Consider the following 14,873-nt stretch of genomic DNA (forward strand, 5'->3'; position numbering starts at 1 on the left):
AACCCAAACACAGGAGAGAAAGAAGAGAGCATAGGAAAAATGCCCTCCAGGGTACTTTCTTGATCTTCAAGCAAAAGTATCTCACCTTTTTTCTTTTATGCTTCTCCCACCTCATAAGTGGCTATTTTAGACACAAGAAATAGGGGTATGATGTTTATGCCAGTGAATTACAATAAGAGGCTCCTGGCTAGTCTAGTAGAAGTTAATTAACTACCTACAGGAACTTTTTCTGCCAGCAAATGAATAATGGTTTCTTTTTAAAGTATGGTCTAGATTCCAGCATTTAAGCTTACTTCAGATGTGGATAATTGAGAGTAGTAGGTATAATATATGATCTACTTTCTTGTGCTTTTTAATTTCAAAATTATGTGTTTTTAATTTAACATAAATATCCTTAAATTTAACTTCTGCTTATGGGATGATTCAGGAGAATTTACATGATATTAAATAAAGTCATTTTGTGCTTTTTAAAGGTCAGTAAACTTAAGTGGTAGATTTGAGACTAAGTCTGTTTTCTCGTATGGATTTCAGTCCTACTAGCCAGTAGTTTATCTCCTGGTAAATAAAAGCCATTTCTTAATTTGTCAGGGGTTCTGAAATAAAATAAAATTTGTGTATATTTTGAATGATTTATTATAATAAATTTACTTATTAAATTCTGTTTAGAAATTACTTGTATTATACCTACAGCCTAACTTATTACAAGTTTGTAAAAATTTAGTCTCTGATCTGGATCTCAATTTCCTTATCTTTAGAATAGAGAAAAGGAAGTAGGTAGATTAAGGTCTTTGCCTCTTAAAAAAAAAAATTATTTATTTACTTTTAGTTTACAACATTCAATTCTACAATCCCTTGAGTTTCAAATTTTCTTCTCCTCCCCTTTTCCCCCCTCCATGGCAGCATGCAATCAAATATAGGATCTACAAATACCTTCACATTAAACATTAGTCAGGTTGTAAAGAAGGATTATAACCAATGGAGTGAACAATGAGAAAGAGGAAACAAAACAAAACAAAAATATAGAACAGGTAGTTTGCTACAGTCTGCATTCAGACTCTGCAGTTCTTTCTCTGCATGTGGATATCTCTTTCCATCATGAGTTTTTTGGAGGTGTCTTATAATTGCTGAGAGGAGCCCAGTCTATCAAAGTTAGTCATCACACTTACGTTGTGCCTGTAATTGTGTACAAATTTCTCCTGGTTCTGCTCTTCTCACTCAACATCAGTTTATATGAGTCTCTCCAGGTTATTATGAAGTCCATCTGCTCCTCATTTTTTATAGCACAGTAGTATTCCATTCCATTCATATACCACAACTTGTTTAGCCAATCCCCAATTGATGGGCATCCCCTTCATTTCCAATTCTTTGCCACCACAAAAAGAGCTGCTATAAATTTTGTGCATACAGGTCCTTTTCCCGCTTCTATGATCTCTTTGGGATACAACCCTAGAAGTGGTATTGCTGGGTCAAAGGGTTTGCACTTTATTTATAGCCCTTTGGGCATAGTTCCACATTCCTCTCCAAAAATGGTTTAATCAGTTCACAATTCCACCAACAGTGCATTAATGTTCCAATTTTTCCACATCCTCTCCAGCATTGATCATTTTCCTGTTTTTTCATCTTAGCCAATCTGACTGGTGAGATGTGGTATCTCAGAGTTGTTTTGATTTGCATTTCTCTTATCAATAGTGATTTAGAGAATTTTTTCATATGCTTATAGATATCTTTAATTTTTTCATCTGAAAACTGCCTGTTCATGTCCTTTGATCATTTATCAATTGGGGAATGACTTGTATTCTTATAGATTTGACTCAATTATCTGTATATTTTAGAAATGAGGCCTTTATCAGAGACACACGGGTTGTAAAAATTATTTTCCAATTTTTCACTTCCCTCTTAATCTTGGTTACATTGGCTTTATTTGTACAGAAACTTTTTAATTTAATGTAATAGAAATTATACATTTTGCATTTATAATGTTCTCTAACTCTTGTTTGGTCATAAAATCTTCCCTTCTCCACAAATCTGACAGGTAAATTATTCCTTGCTCTCAGAGATTGCTTACAGTATCAACCTTTATACCTAGATCGTGCACTCATTTTGATTTGATTTTAGTATATGGTGTAAGATATTGGTCTATGCCCAGTTTTTGCCATACTATATTCCAGTTTTCCCAGCAGTTTTTCTCAAATAGTGAGTTCTTATCCCCAAAACTGGGGTCTTTGGGTTTATCAAACAGTAGATTACTGTAGTCATTGACTGCTGTGTCTCGTGTACCTAATCTGTTACACTGATTCACTATTCTGTTCCTCAGTCAGTACCAAGGAGTTTTTTTTTAATGTTATGTTTATTTTTAGTTTACATCATTCATTTCCACAAGATTTTGAGTTACAAAATTTCTTCCTCCTACCCACCACCCCAAAACAGCGATCCCACTGAATACCACCTCCCCCAATCTGCTTTCTCCTATATCCTCCCCCATCCCACCTCCGACTTTGCAGTAGGGCAAGATGGGTCTCTATGCCCCAGTGCCTGTATATCTTATTTCCCAGTTGCATGTAAAAAAATAATAATAATATGTATATTTTTATAAACATTTTAATTTTAAAACTTTGAATTCCAGATTCTTTCCTTTCATCCGTCGTCACCCACCCTTACTGGGAAGATAAGCAGTTCAATATAGGTTGTACATGTGAAGCTATGCAAAACATTTCCATAGTGGATATATTGTGAAAGACTGACTATATTTCCCTCTATCCTATCCCACCCCCAACTTGTTCTATTCTCTAGTTAGATCCTGTCCCTTTTTCAAAAGTGGGTACTTCCAACTTCCCTTCCCCAACCTGCCCTCCCCTTCCCTCCATCATCCCCCTCTCATTCCCTCCCCCCTTGCTCTCCTGTGATACCCTATTTAGTGTGTATGTCATTCCCTCTCTAAGCCAAATTCAGTGAGAGTAAGGTTGACTCATTCGCTTTTGCCTTCCTGTTCTTCCCCTCCATTGTAACAGATTTCCCCTGCCTCTTCTATATGAGATGATTTACCCCATTCTGTCTCTCCCCATCTCCTCTTATATTCCTCTCTCACCTCTCAATTTCACCTTTTAGGTATCATCCCTTCCTATTCAATTGGTCCTGTGCCCTCTTTCTATGTATACCTGTATACACATGTATTCATTTGTATATGTACACACTCATGTATGTATTCATACGACCATATACCCTCATATATATATATATATATATATACACACATACACATATACATATACACACACACATTTATATTCCCTTCAACTATTCTCATACTGAGAAAAGTTTCGTCAGTTACAATTATCATTTTTCCATGTAGGAATATAAATAGTTCAACTTTGATAAGTTCCTTATGATTTCTTTTCCCTGTTTACCTTCTCATGCTTTTCCTGCTGCTTATATCCGAATGTCAAATTTTCTATTCAACTCTGGTTTTTTCATCAAGAATGCTTGAAAGTCCTCTATTCTATTGAATGACTATATTTTCACCTGAAAGATGATACTCAGTTTTGCTGGGTAGATGATTCTTGGTTTTAATCCCAGCTTCTTTGACCTCCAGAATATCATATTCCAAGCCCTTCGATCCCACAATGTAGAAGGTGCCAGATCTGTGTTAATCCTGATTGTGTTTCCACAACATTCAAATTGTTTCTTCCTGGCTGCTTGTAATATTTTCTCCTTGATCTGGGAACTCCAGAACCTGGCTATAATATTCCCAGAAGTTTTCTTTTTGGGATCTTTTTCAGGAGGTGATCATTGGATTCTTTTAACCTCTATTTTGCCCTCTGGTTCTAAAACATCAGGGCAATTTTCCTTTAAAATTTCTTGATGATTTCTAGGTTCTTTTTTTGATCATGGCTTTCAGGTAGTCCAATAATTTTAAATTATCTCTCCTGGATCTATTTTCCAGGTCAGTGGTTTTTCCAGTGAGATATTTCATGTCGCCTTCCATTCTTTCATTTGTTTGGATCTGTTTAACAGCATCTTGATTTCTCATAATGTCATTAGCTTCCATTTGCTCCATTTTAATTCTGAAGGAATGATTCTCTTTGGTGAACTTTTGAGATTCTTTTTCCATCTGGCAAATTTGGCTTTTTAAGGCATTCTTCTTCTCACTGGCTTTTTGAGCCTCTTTTGCCATTTGAGTTAGTCTATTTTTTAAGGTGTTATTTTCTTCAGTCAGGTTGGTGACTCTCTTTTCATGATTTTCTTGCATCATTCTCATTTCTCTTCCCAATTTTTCTTCCACTTCTCTCATTTGGTTTTCAGAATCCTTCTTAAGCTCCTCTATGGCCTGTAACTAGTTCATATTTTTCTTGGAAGCTTTTGGTGTAGGAGTTCTGACTTTGCTGTCTTCCTCCTGTTTCATGCTTTGATCCTTTTTGTCCCCAAAATAGGAGTCTAAAGTCAGATTGCTGAGCTTGCTTTGCTTCCTCATGTTGTCATTCAGTTACTTGACTTTTAAACTTTTGCCACAGTAGAACTCTGCTACCAGAAACAGGAGCTTTGTCCCAAATCACTTGGGTTTTCTCAGCTGCCGGAGCTATTAGTTACCTGTCCTCTCTGAAGCCTCCACACACTCTGGCTCACTGGTCACACACCCCAGGACCTCCAACCTAGAGAGCAATTCAGATCCAAGCAGGTTAAAGCAAGAGCAATTACCCCTCGGACTGGTGGCTTGGTCCCCCTACAATCTGCAGGCCAGGAGCTCTGAAGCAGCCATATGGTGGCGGCCACTGCACCTCAGCCGCTTCTCCCTCCAGGGGCAGAGGCCAGACTGGACTCCCTGTTCCCAAAGTCCACTGACCTCTCACTTTGTCTTTGGCATTTATGGGTTGATAATTCTGGAAACCGCCACAGTTGCTGGTGATCTACTCTCTGGATGTCCCTCTAGCCGCGGCTGGTTGGAGTGCCCTGAGGCTAATAAACCTTGGGCTCATGTGGGGCTGGGCTCGGCTCCCAGAGTTCTGCATTGGCCCCTTCCTGCCGGCCTGTCGGGCTGTCTTCAGCAGGAGATTAGTTTCTCTGTGTCACTTTGTGGGTTTTGTAGCTCTGAAGTTTGTTTATAGAGTCATTTTTTATATGTATTGGAGGAGGTGGAAGCAGGAGCTGCGCAGAAGTCCTGTTTCTACCCCACCATCTTGGCTCCGCCCCCAGTACCAAGTAGTTTTGATTACTGCTGCTTTATAATACAGATTAAAATCTGGTATGGCTGGCTGGGCCACCTTCCCTAGCGTTTCTTTTAATTAATTCCCTTGATATTCTGGACCTTTTGTTTTTCCAAATGAATTTTGTTACTATTTTTTTCTAGCTCTATAAAATAATTTTTTGGTAGATTGATTGGTATGGCACTAAATATGTAATTTAATTTAGGTAAAATTGTCGTTTTTATTATATTAGCTCAACCTAGCCATGAGCAGCGGGTGTTTTTCCAGTTAGTTAGATCTAACTTTATTTGTGTGAAAAGTATTTTGTAATTGTGTTCATATAGGAACTGGGTTTGTTTTGGCAGGTAGATTCCCAAATATTTTATATTGTCTACAGTAACTTTAAATGGAATTTCTCTTTCTTTCTCTTTTTGTTGATTTTCATTAGAAATATATAGAAATGCTAAGGATTTATGTGGGTTTATTTTATCCTGCAACTTTGCCAAATTTATTTCTCAAGTAGTTTTTTACTTGATTCTCTAAGTATATCATCATATCATCCACAAAGAGTGATAGCTTAGTCTCTTCTTTGCCTACTTTGATCTCTTCACTTTCTTTTTCTTCTCTTATTCCTACTGCTAACATTTCTAGTACCAATTTGATAGTGGACAACCTTATTTCACCCCGATCTTATTGGAAATGCTTCTAGCTTATCCCCGTTACCTATACTTGCTGATAGTTTTAGATAGATCCTACTTAATATTTTAAGGAAAACTTCATTTATTCCTGTACTGTCTATTGTTTTTAATAGGCATGGATGTCGTATTTTGTCAAAAGCCTTTCAAATGGTTTCTGCTAGTTTTGTTGTTGATGTGATCAGTTATACTGGTATTTTTCCTAATATTGAACCATCCTTGCATTTCTGGAATAAATCTTACCTGATCAAAGTGTATTATTCTTGTGATAAGTTACTGTAGTCTTTTTGCTAGTATTTTATTTAAAATTTTCACATCTATATTCATGAGGGAAATTGATCTATAATTTCCTTCGTTTTGTTTCTTCCCAATTTAGGTATCAGTACCATATTTGGGTCATAAAAAGTATTTGGTAGGACTCCTCCAATTTTCCCAAATAATTTGTAAAATATTGGAATCGGTTGTTCTTTAAATGTTTGATAGAATTCACTAGTAAATCCATCCCCCCTGGAGATTTTTTTCTAGGGAGTTCATTGATGGCTTGTTCAATTTTTTTTCTGAGATGCCGTTATTTAAGTAATTTACTTCCCCTTCACATGATCTAAGCAACTTATATTTTTGTTAAATATTCATCCATTTCACTAAGATTGTCAAATTTATGTGCATACAATTGGGCAAAATTATTCCTAATTGTGATTGCCTGTTTCCTGGCTTTTAAAGTGGATTTCAGCTTCTGGGGTACAGAGGGCTCTGACCCATGCTTCTCAAGCTGGGAGCTAGGGACCTGGTTGTTGACTTTGTGTACAGTAGCCTCTGGGTGTCTAGACTGAGGCCAAGGCCAGGACTCTCAGTATTTCCCCAGGGTTACCCTGAGGCTCACAGAGTAAGGTGTGGGTGAAGGATGGTCTGGCCACTACAGGTTTTTGCCTCTGTGCCCCTGGGCTAGAACATGGACTGGTTCAGTAGCTGGCAGCCTCCCATGCTGGTATCTGCAGATTTCTTTGATTGTCCTAAGGTACATCTGGGCTTCTGGTGTTAAAGCTTGCTGACTCTACCCCCCTGAGCTTCAGGCTCAGTACAGCTTCAGTCACACATTTCCTCTAGGACTCCCAAGCCTGCTGCTGCTTCCACTGTTTCAGGCTTTTACATTGGGGCAATAATCTCTGGGTTTTCTGGGTCAGGGAGGGGAATTAGAGCAGCTAGGGTGTACTTCACATCTTGGCTCTTGAAAGTTCAAGTAGGTGATTTTTTTAAACATTCAGACTGTGGGCTGATAACACCAGGAGAAGCTGCTGTCGCTGCCTCGGTCCCTTGCACTTTCTCGTACCCAGCTCTGACTGATCCTCTGTCCCACGGTGAGAGATCTTTGAAACTAGGGCTCGCTCTCGCTCTACTGTGGTCTGATCTCAGGTCTGCACTGGTGCAGGCTGTGCTCTCTGTGCTATGTGCGCACTTTCCTGGACTGGGAATCTTCCATACTCCATCTCCCAACAGATTCTGTCACTCTAAAATCTGTTCAGATTTCACTTTTTGAGAGGTTACTGGTGGTATTCATGGAGGAGTTCAGATGAGTTCCTGCTTTCACTCCGCCATCTTGGCTCCGCCCTCAGTTAAAGTCTTCTCCAACTCCAAGGCCTACATTCCTATGATGCTTCTGTTTATTTGGAATGAAAATTTTGATAGAATTGCAGTTCTTAGCTTAAGGACATAAATATTGAAAATGTTCACCATCAGCAGCAGCATTGCATTTTTGAGAACCATGTGCTCTAACCCATTCAGATGGGTACATTTCTTTACTTCTTCATCCTACTTATTGTCTATCTCAGGGAGTAACCAAATTACCTGAATTTCAAACTTATCATGTAATTTTGGTTATATACTGATAAAATTTTTAAAAATTATGACTACCATTTTTATACTTCTGTTATAATGACTTTAATTTTTATAATAACAATTATAACTTTAAAATCTGGTTATGTTGCTTAAATGTGTTTCTGACATTTTGAATTTTTAGCCATATTCTAATTAGTGTTGTTATATGACCAAATCAATGCTACTCAGTGTCTTCCACACAGAACCCTGACAAATGGAAAATGGCTCCCATAGACCGGAAAGTAAATTCTTGGCTCAGGGAGACTGAAATCCATACCAGCCACAAGAGAAAATGGAACTTTTCATTGCCAGGATGATAAAGAGGCACTCTTCCTCTCAAATCTGCCACTGAAGTTATCGAGGTTTAAAAACAGCCTAAGAAGGGGCGGCTAGGTGGCACAGTGAATAGAGCATCGACCCTGCAGTCGAGGACCTGAGTTCAAATCCAGCCTCAGACACTTAACACAAGAAATAGCCGTGAGACCTTGGGCAAGTCACTTAACCCCAATTGCCCTCCAAAGAGCAAAAAAAAAAAAAAAAAGATTAAAAAAAAACAGCCTAAGACTTCACTGAGTATCAGGTAGAAAAGACCATCCTAAGGCCAGTGGGGTTGAGGTCACAGGGTCAGACCAACACATAATTAGGAGGGTTTTTTGGCCACAGTGGCTCACAGAGACTATCTACCAAGAGGCAGAAGTTTTGTGATCTTCGTTGATGAAAGCAGAACCCACCTCTGTGATATCATGGATCTTTGTAATATTTAAATATTTACTACTGGGGCATAATGTGGTAGCTTCTGTGATCTCAAGGCTCTAGGGTGACCTCTCCCATAAGTGAACATAACCTACCTCTCAGCCTCAGCTGGGTGTTAACTTAAATACCTATGTTTGATTACTGTGTTTGAATAGCTGGCTATGGTTTGAGTTTTTTATGTCCTTCCTATCCTATTAGCGAGGCCCACTTCCATCCAGCAGGCAATGGGGAAAAGTCTTTGGCTTATTAGAAGATGTGTTGCTAGGCATCATCACCATCCATGATATTTAGCTAAAGACATGCAAATTTAAAAATCTGTTTGAAATGCTGCTTGTTTTGTAATGTCGAGAAATCCAAAATAATTGTGCTTTGTAATTGATTCTGTATTGTGATGATTTCATATTATAATTGATTCTGTATCTACTTAAATCCCCATTCTATGTCCTTCAGTTGCACTCAGGAATTTAGCTTTCCCTCTTAGTTATGTCTCATACCATTAGCTCTTAGGATACTTCCAGGACATCTTTGTGTTATAGTTAAGTTAACTAAGTACCACCCCCAAAAGATACTATCTCTGGCCTTGCCTGTGTTTTGTGTAATTAGGGGAGATTTTTTATATCTGCCACAGGGACAGCAAGACCCCATCCCCTAGCAAAGATGGGTCTCATAAAACAATTAGCATTCTTTAATTTTCAGAGAGGGGTGGTGATTAGCTACATGTGAGCTGCATGAAAGCTGCCTTTCTTACTATAGCCAATCTCATTGTTCCTGTCCCCACCTCATTACCTTTTCTGCACATCTAGCAATACCCCTTGTTTGTTGTGTGTCAGTAAAGAAGGTACCCTCCTTCTCATTGGGGTCTCTGTCTTTACTGAGGTTGCCAGTCTGCCCCACTTTGTTAACAGTTATACATGTCGTTATTAATAAACTGATCTTGCTTGGAGTCTTGTACCTCAGTACCTTTATTAAATTTATTTAAGACTTTACCATAAGCTATCCATGGGTTTGTTTTTGTTTTTTCATTCCAGGTTTGCCACCTCTTCCTTCCTTACCTCCCTTAAACCTGTCTGGAATAACACCGCTGTCCATGCCATCAGAATTTCTCCCCTCCTTTCCTTTGGTCCCAGAGGTTTCTTCTACGACACCTGAGCTACTGTCCTCCCTTCCTCCAGTCGGGAGCCTACCTTCTGATCCAGCTTCTACTACAAGAGCAGAACAGACCTCTCCACTTCCCTCAGATGTTCCTCCCCCCACTTCAAAGGCTGTAACTACTGTTGAAGACACAGCAAACGAACCCATCACAACCAGTGAAAAGCCAGTTTCTACCATAACAGATACAAGTGCTTCAGTGTCACCTTAACTTGAAACCATTCCTTGGGATTGGCTTGGTATATTTATTTAGCCACAGGAGCGTATTTGGAAATGCAAACTATCATTAATTTCATACTAGTTTGTACTGTATCTGTAGGAGTCCTGTAAATAATTCTAAGGGTAAAGATAAACAGGAAAATAGAAGCTTTCTATACTGCAAAGTTGGGGTGGGGGGACAAGGGACACCAGAAAGTGCTTGTATTTTAAGGGTAGCACAGGCTCCCACTGCCACCCTTGGAGAGGCTAGGACTGGAGCCTGCTGGGCCTTCTGCCAGCTCCTTCTGTAAGAAAATGGAACCTTTTATGCCTAACCTTTACCTGCAGTGTTTCTTGTACTTTGTAAACAGTTTGCAGGAATGCAGACCATCTCACATACAGAAAAAAAAAGAGGTTCTACTTTTGATCTTTGTGAGTCACATCTATTTTAACATTTGCAAAAGATCTTCCAACTAAAGATGTTTATTAAAGTTACAGAACGTGCACTGTTAATTGAGCATATTTTTATTCAGCCTATACACAGATCTTTGTTTTGAGCTCGTAAAATTACTCCACATTTTGTAACTGCAGCTGTGTTGCCTGATGAGTCCGCTGTAAAATGGCATTTGAAAGGAGATGTTGCATAGTTTTAAACCAGAAGGTGGCACTTTGTGGCTACTTGTAAAATAAGAGCTATACTTGGAAAACATAGATACAGCAGCAATAAATCACTGTCATTTTACTTTTCTTCCAGTGTGTTACATTGCAATGCCAGTCATTGCTATATGTGTCTTTGAAGGTCTCACATATTACTGAGATTTTTGCCTGTTCTTTGAGGGTTATACAGTATGGCTAGTTCTTGGTTATACAGGGGTTGGGTTCTTGAAAAATGTAAACTGTTTAATAGGCATTGATAAAAGACAGTTCAGTGATGATTGGCCTGGTAATCTTGTGCTGAAGAAACAAATCCCCATTTCTCTTGCTGTGTGGTATACTGTGCTAAATGACTTCGATAAATCTCAGAGCAGGGCCTTTGCAGCCAAAAAGCTTAGAAGAATTTCTTCTACCCATGGCAGCTTATGGGGTTGAGGCATACTTCTAGCACTTGTCACTTGTTAGGACATTTCATTTTCTTGCATTGGGTGGTTTATACAAGGTTTCAACCTTGGCTTACAGTTGCTTCTTCCACTTTCATGTAAAATTATTTCCTTCAGGCCAGTAGGCCTCTGTTTGGATGATACATTAAAACAAGGGCCTAAGAGGAAATAAAAGTCTCCTATACATTTGGAAGTTATGCTTTTTTACTGGTTCATCACAAGGGGAAAAATATTGGGCTCCCCTTTACTATAGGTCTTTATGTAAAGGCCATTAATTGGATAATATGGCTAGCCCTTGCATCTCTGAGAATCTGTGATTCCATATGAAAGTTGTTAGTACTTTCTAAAATAATCTGTTCATCCGTCCAAGCAAACCTGATATGTGAAATTTTGGTGTAAGAAATAGACACATTTATGGGATGCCCCCTTTCACCAGTTCACCATAGAATTCCTTTGAATAGCCATTTCTTCTACTTCTGTCAAATGCTATGAATGCAGTTAATCTGAAGTTTAGTGTTTTACTTATAAAGTGGGAGTGAGGCAGCAGACCCACTGGGCCATGGAGGTATCCATCAGAAGCAGTTTAGCTTTTGGTATTGCCATCATCATTCCAGCAGCCCACAGAAACTGATGACCAGAAGGAAGGTGCGCATTGTGACCTTGACCTTGTGGCTTTACAGGAATTCTCATTTTCTTGTAGTCTTTTCTTAATGTATATTTAGCTTTTAACCATGCACTCATCCCTTACTAATTCAAATGGTTGTTAATCAGCCAATAAGATGATTATCAACTGTTTCATGTAAAACACCAAACTGCTACCAAGGCAAAAAAATAATGGAACAAGTACCTGATCTCAAGAAGTTTATAATCTACTAAGCAGCTTTGCCATTGTATCCGAAGAACTCCAAAGACCAAGAAGTAGTAATGTTGTCACTGTTTTCTGCATGTGGAATGCTAAATTAGAATTCAGGAATAGACTTGCTTCCCATTGATTCATCGTTTCAGTACACAGGAGGCAATAGATATTTAAGTGTCTATTATGCGTAAGGCCATATGGCAGGATGGGAGAGATCCCTGCCCTCAAGGAGGTGGCAGTTCAGTTGGAGAGAAGTTGATGGGATTTAGAATTAGAAGGAACTTTTGAGATATTCTTGTCCAGCCCTCTTTTTGTTCAGGTGAGGACAATATGTCTAAAAAGGTAAAGTGACCTAACCCACACTCAACAGACAGAATTCAAATCTAGTCCAGCTCCCATGTTATCTTCCACTTTGAAACATTGACAATACAAGGCAATGTGTTATTCAGTTGGTTTTAGGAATGTCTGACTCTTTGTAACCCCATTTAGGGTTTTCTTGCCATTTCCTTCTCCAGCACATTTTACAGATGTAGAAACAGAGGCAGGCAGGATTAAGTGACTTGCTCAGGGTTATACAGCTTATAAATATCTGAGGCCAGATTTGAATATAAGAAAAGCGGTCTTCCTGACTTCAGGCCCAGTGTTCTAACCATGGCGCCACCTCGCTGCCCCAGGAAGGCAGCGTGTGCTAAGTCCCGGGACTCCTTGTGTTGGGAAGCTTCAGGAGTTTTCCACTCTGCAAATTCTGCAGAGTAGGAAAAGAGGAGGTATAGGGGGAAACAGCCATTCACTTTATTTCCCTGCTAGTTAGTGTCATGGGAAATAAACTTAAATTCATGCATCGGCTTGAGATGTCTGGCTTCCTTAGGGCAAGCTGCATGTGCCTTCTTGGAAAGGGGAGGATCCCTAGACTCTAGCTTTCTTATTTGACTGACCCAATGCTCACCTTTCTTTTTGATTAAACCTGCCTTGCTCAAAACTAGCAGGTAGGCTCTTTTCCTTCTGAGGGGGTGATTAAATTACCCTGATTCTCAACTTGGGGATTTAATAAGGCAATTACGCAACTAATGGTCTTAGTGAACATTTGTATATTTATTTTTTCAACTTCAATATCCCAGACTTAGACCTCAGCAGAAGCCCCAGGAGGTTATAGATTCCAATCGACCGAGTACCAATTAATGGAACTATCCTGCTCCAAAGGAAGTCATTAGGACTGCCCCAGGCATTGGGCTCTAGAAACTGTCTTGTCAAAATATTACACAAGTAATGGTGTGAGATTAAATAAAATGCCCAGGCTAGAGTCCCATTTTTTGCCTTAGACCTAGCAAACTAAACAGTGTGCCTACCCCTCCTTGCTTTATTAGTCTCTTTTATTTAGGATGTTTGATTTAACAGTTTTAATTCTTCCTTCTATAGTCAATTATCCTACCACTGGGAACAATAGGTAAGTAAAAATGTAAATTAGAATTCTGTACAACCTGTCATTTTCTTCATAGGCTACTGCTTCTGCTCTGACATTGTCTCTGTGCCACAAATGCCCCATTATCAAGCTTCTCACAGCTGGCACGCTGCTTGGGAGAGCTCCCATTCTGGGCAGAATAAAGAAAGACTTCAGCAGTTGAAGACTTCATTTCCCAAGTGCCTGGCCAGATACTTCGCACATTGATTAAGCTACTTACAGAGGCATTTCAAATCAGGGACCAACAAGGACCATTTTGAAAAGCAGGGCAACCTCCAAGTTCAGTTCTAGGACAACTGTTTAGGAAGACATGGGGTCTTGGGTGAAGGACCCTCAGAAGTTAACTGATCCAACCCTTTCATTTTGCAGATGAGAACAGAGGCCCAGTGCAGGGATGTAGTAACATCTGGTAGTGAACAACGGAGCAGAGATTTGAACCAAGGTCTTCTGACCCAAAATCAAAGGCTCTGTTATCTGGTTATTTGAACACAGTACCAATTAAAAATTCAGTATGATTTTCTTCTGCCACCCCTGCCTTGCCTGGCACAGAGAAATATTTCACTTCCAGGTTTGTCTCCTGACTTACTGGGGGGACAAGGAGGGGAAGGGAAAGAAAAAATCAAGACTGCTATCACTGCCCTGGTCAGATGGGGTCTGATTATCTGCATTTGTGTCTCTCTGTCCGCTAGATGGTGCTGAACAGTGTCTTTTCCAATGTGAATGTCAGCTACCAGCCCCCAGTCACCGTGGCCAGTTCCTTTCCTCCCAAGCCCTCTTGTTGCATTTATAATTGCTCTTGCTAATGGATGAGGTGACAGTGAGCAGCAGAGAGGAGGCCAAGCCCCAGTGGCAGGTCCAGGAGCAACCCCAGGCTTTTATTTCTGCCAAAGATAGGAGCTGACACACACCTTAACTCATTCTGTATTCATCTCCAGCATGGCCAAAAGGTGGCTGCCATACATTTCTCTGGCTTCCCAGAAAAGGTCTTTCACATTCACTTGGCTGACCAAGGTTCCCTACACTAGGAGCAGGCAGGAGGACCTCTAGAGAATTGGTGGGAGGGGATGGGGCTGACAGTGAAAAAGAAGTGTCCAGAAAATGCCAATGTATATGTGTTGCTACCTAGGGCCATGACCACCTGGGGACATCCTGTGACTGCCTCACTCAGCCCTTCTCACCCAAATAGAAGTCATTCTACCTACCCTCTATACACAGTCACATTTTTATGTGCCCTGTAACTTTCTGGGGTTCCAGGTTTGTAATTCTATAAAAATAATATAACTATAACAAATATAATTACTGAGAAAGTACAAGGTGCTTGCCCCACAAACCACCCAGTGAGGAAGGTAGGGCAAGTCTTAATCCCCACCCTCACCCCACTTTGAAAACGAAGAAACAGCCCTAGGAAAGTGATTTCCTCAAGTGGCAAAGCCAGGGCTTCTAAGTGAATTCAGTCTTTTTTCTAATACACCAGAAGAACCATAATAATGTTGTCTTCAAATAATTGAGATAGCCCCGGAGGACAGAACTTGAAGCACAGAGTGGAAGGTCCTGAGAGAGATTTAAGCTCGGGATAAGGGGAAGTTTCCCAACAGTAACGGTGATCTGAAAGGTGCA

General features: G+C 39.7%; 1 protein-coding gene across 1 annotated transcript in view; it reads left to right on the top strand.

Annotated features, from left to right (window-relative positions):
* GORASP2 (golgi reassembly stacking protein 2) overlaps positions 1–11,134 on the top strand; it is a 47,336-nt gene extending 36,202 nt beyond the window's left edge. The window contains exon 10 of the mRNA XM_069080154.1: positions 9,526–11,134. Within this exon, the coding sequence (XP_068936255.1) occupies positions 9,526–9,857 (332 nt within the window). The 3' untranslated portion in view covers positions 9,858–11,134. The remainder of the gene's footprint in view (positions 1–9,525) is intronic.
* Positions 11,135–14,873: the final 3,739 nt, after the last annotated feature.

This window comes from Petaurus breviceps, unplaced genomic scaffold, assembly GCF_028583685.1.
Source record: "Petaurus breviceps papuanus isolate PSGF00001 unplaced genomic scaffold, PetGlider_PUasm1.0 91133, whole genome shotgun sequence".
Classification (NCBI taxonomy): domain Eukaryota; kingdom Metazoa; phylum Chordata; class Mammalia; order Diprotodontia; family Petauridae; genus Petaurus; species Petaurus breviceps.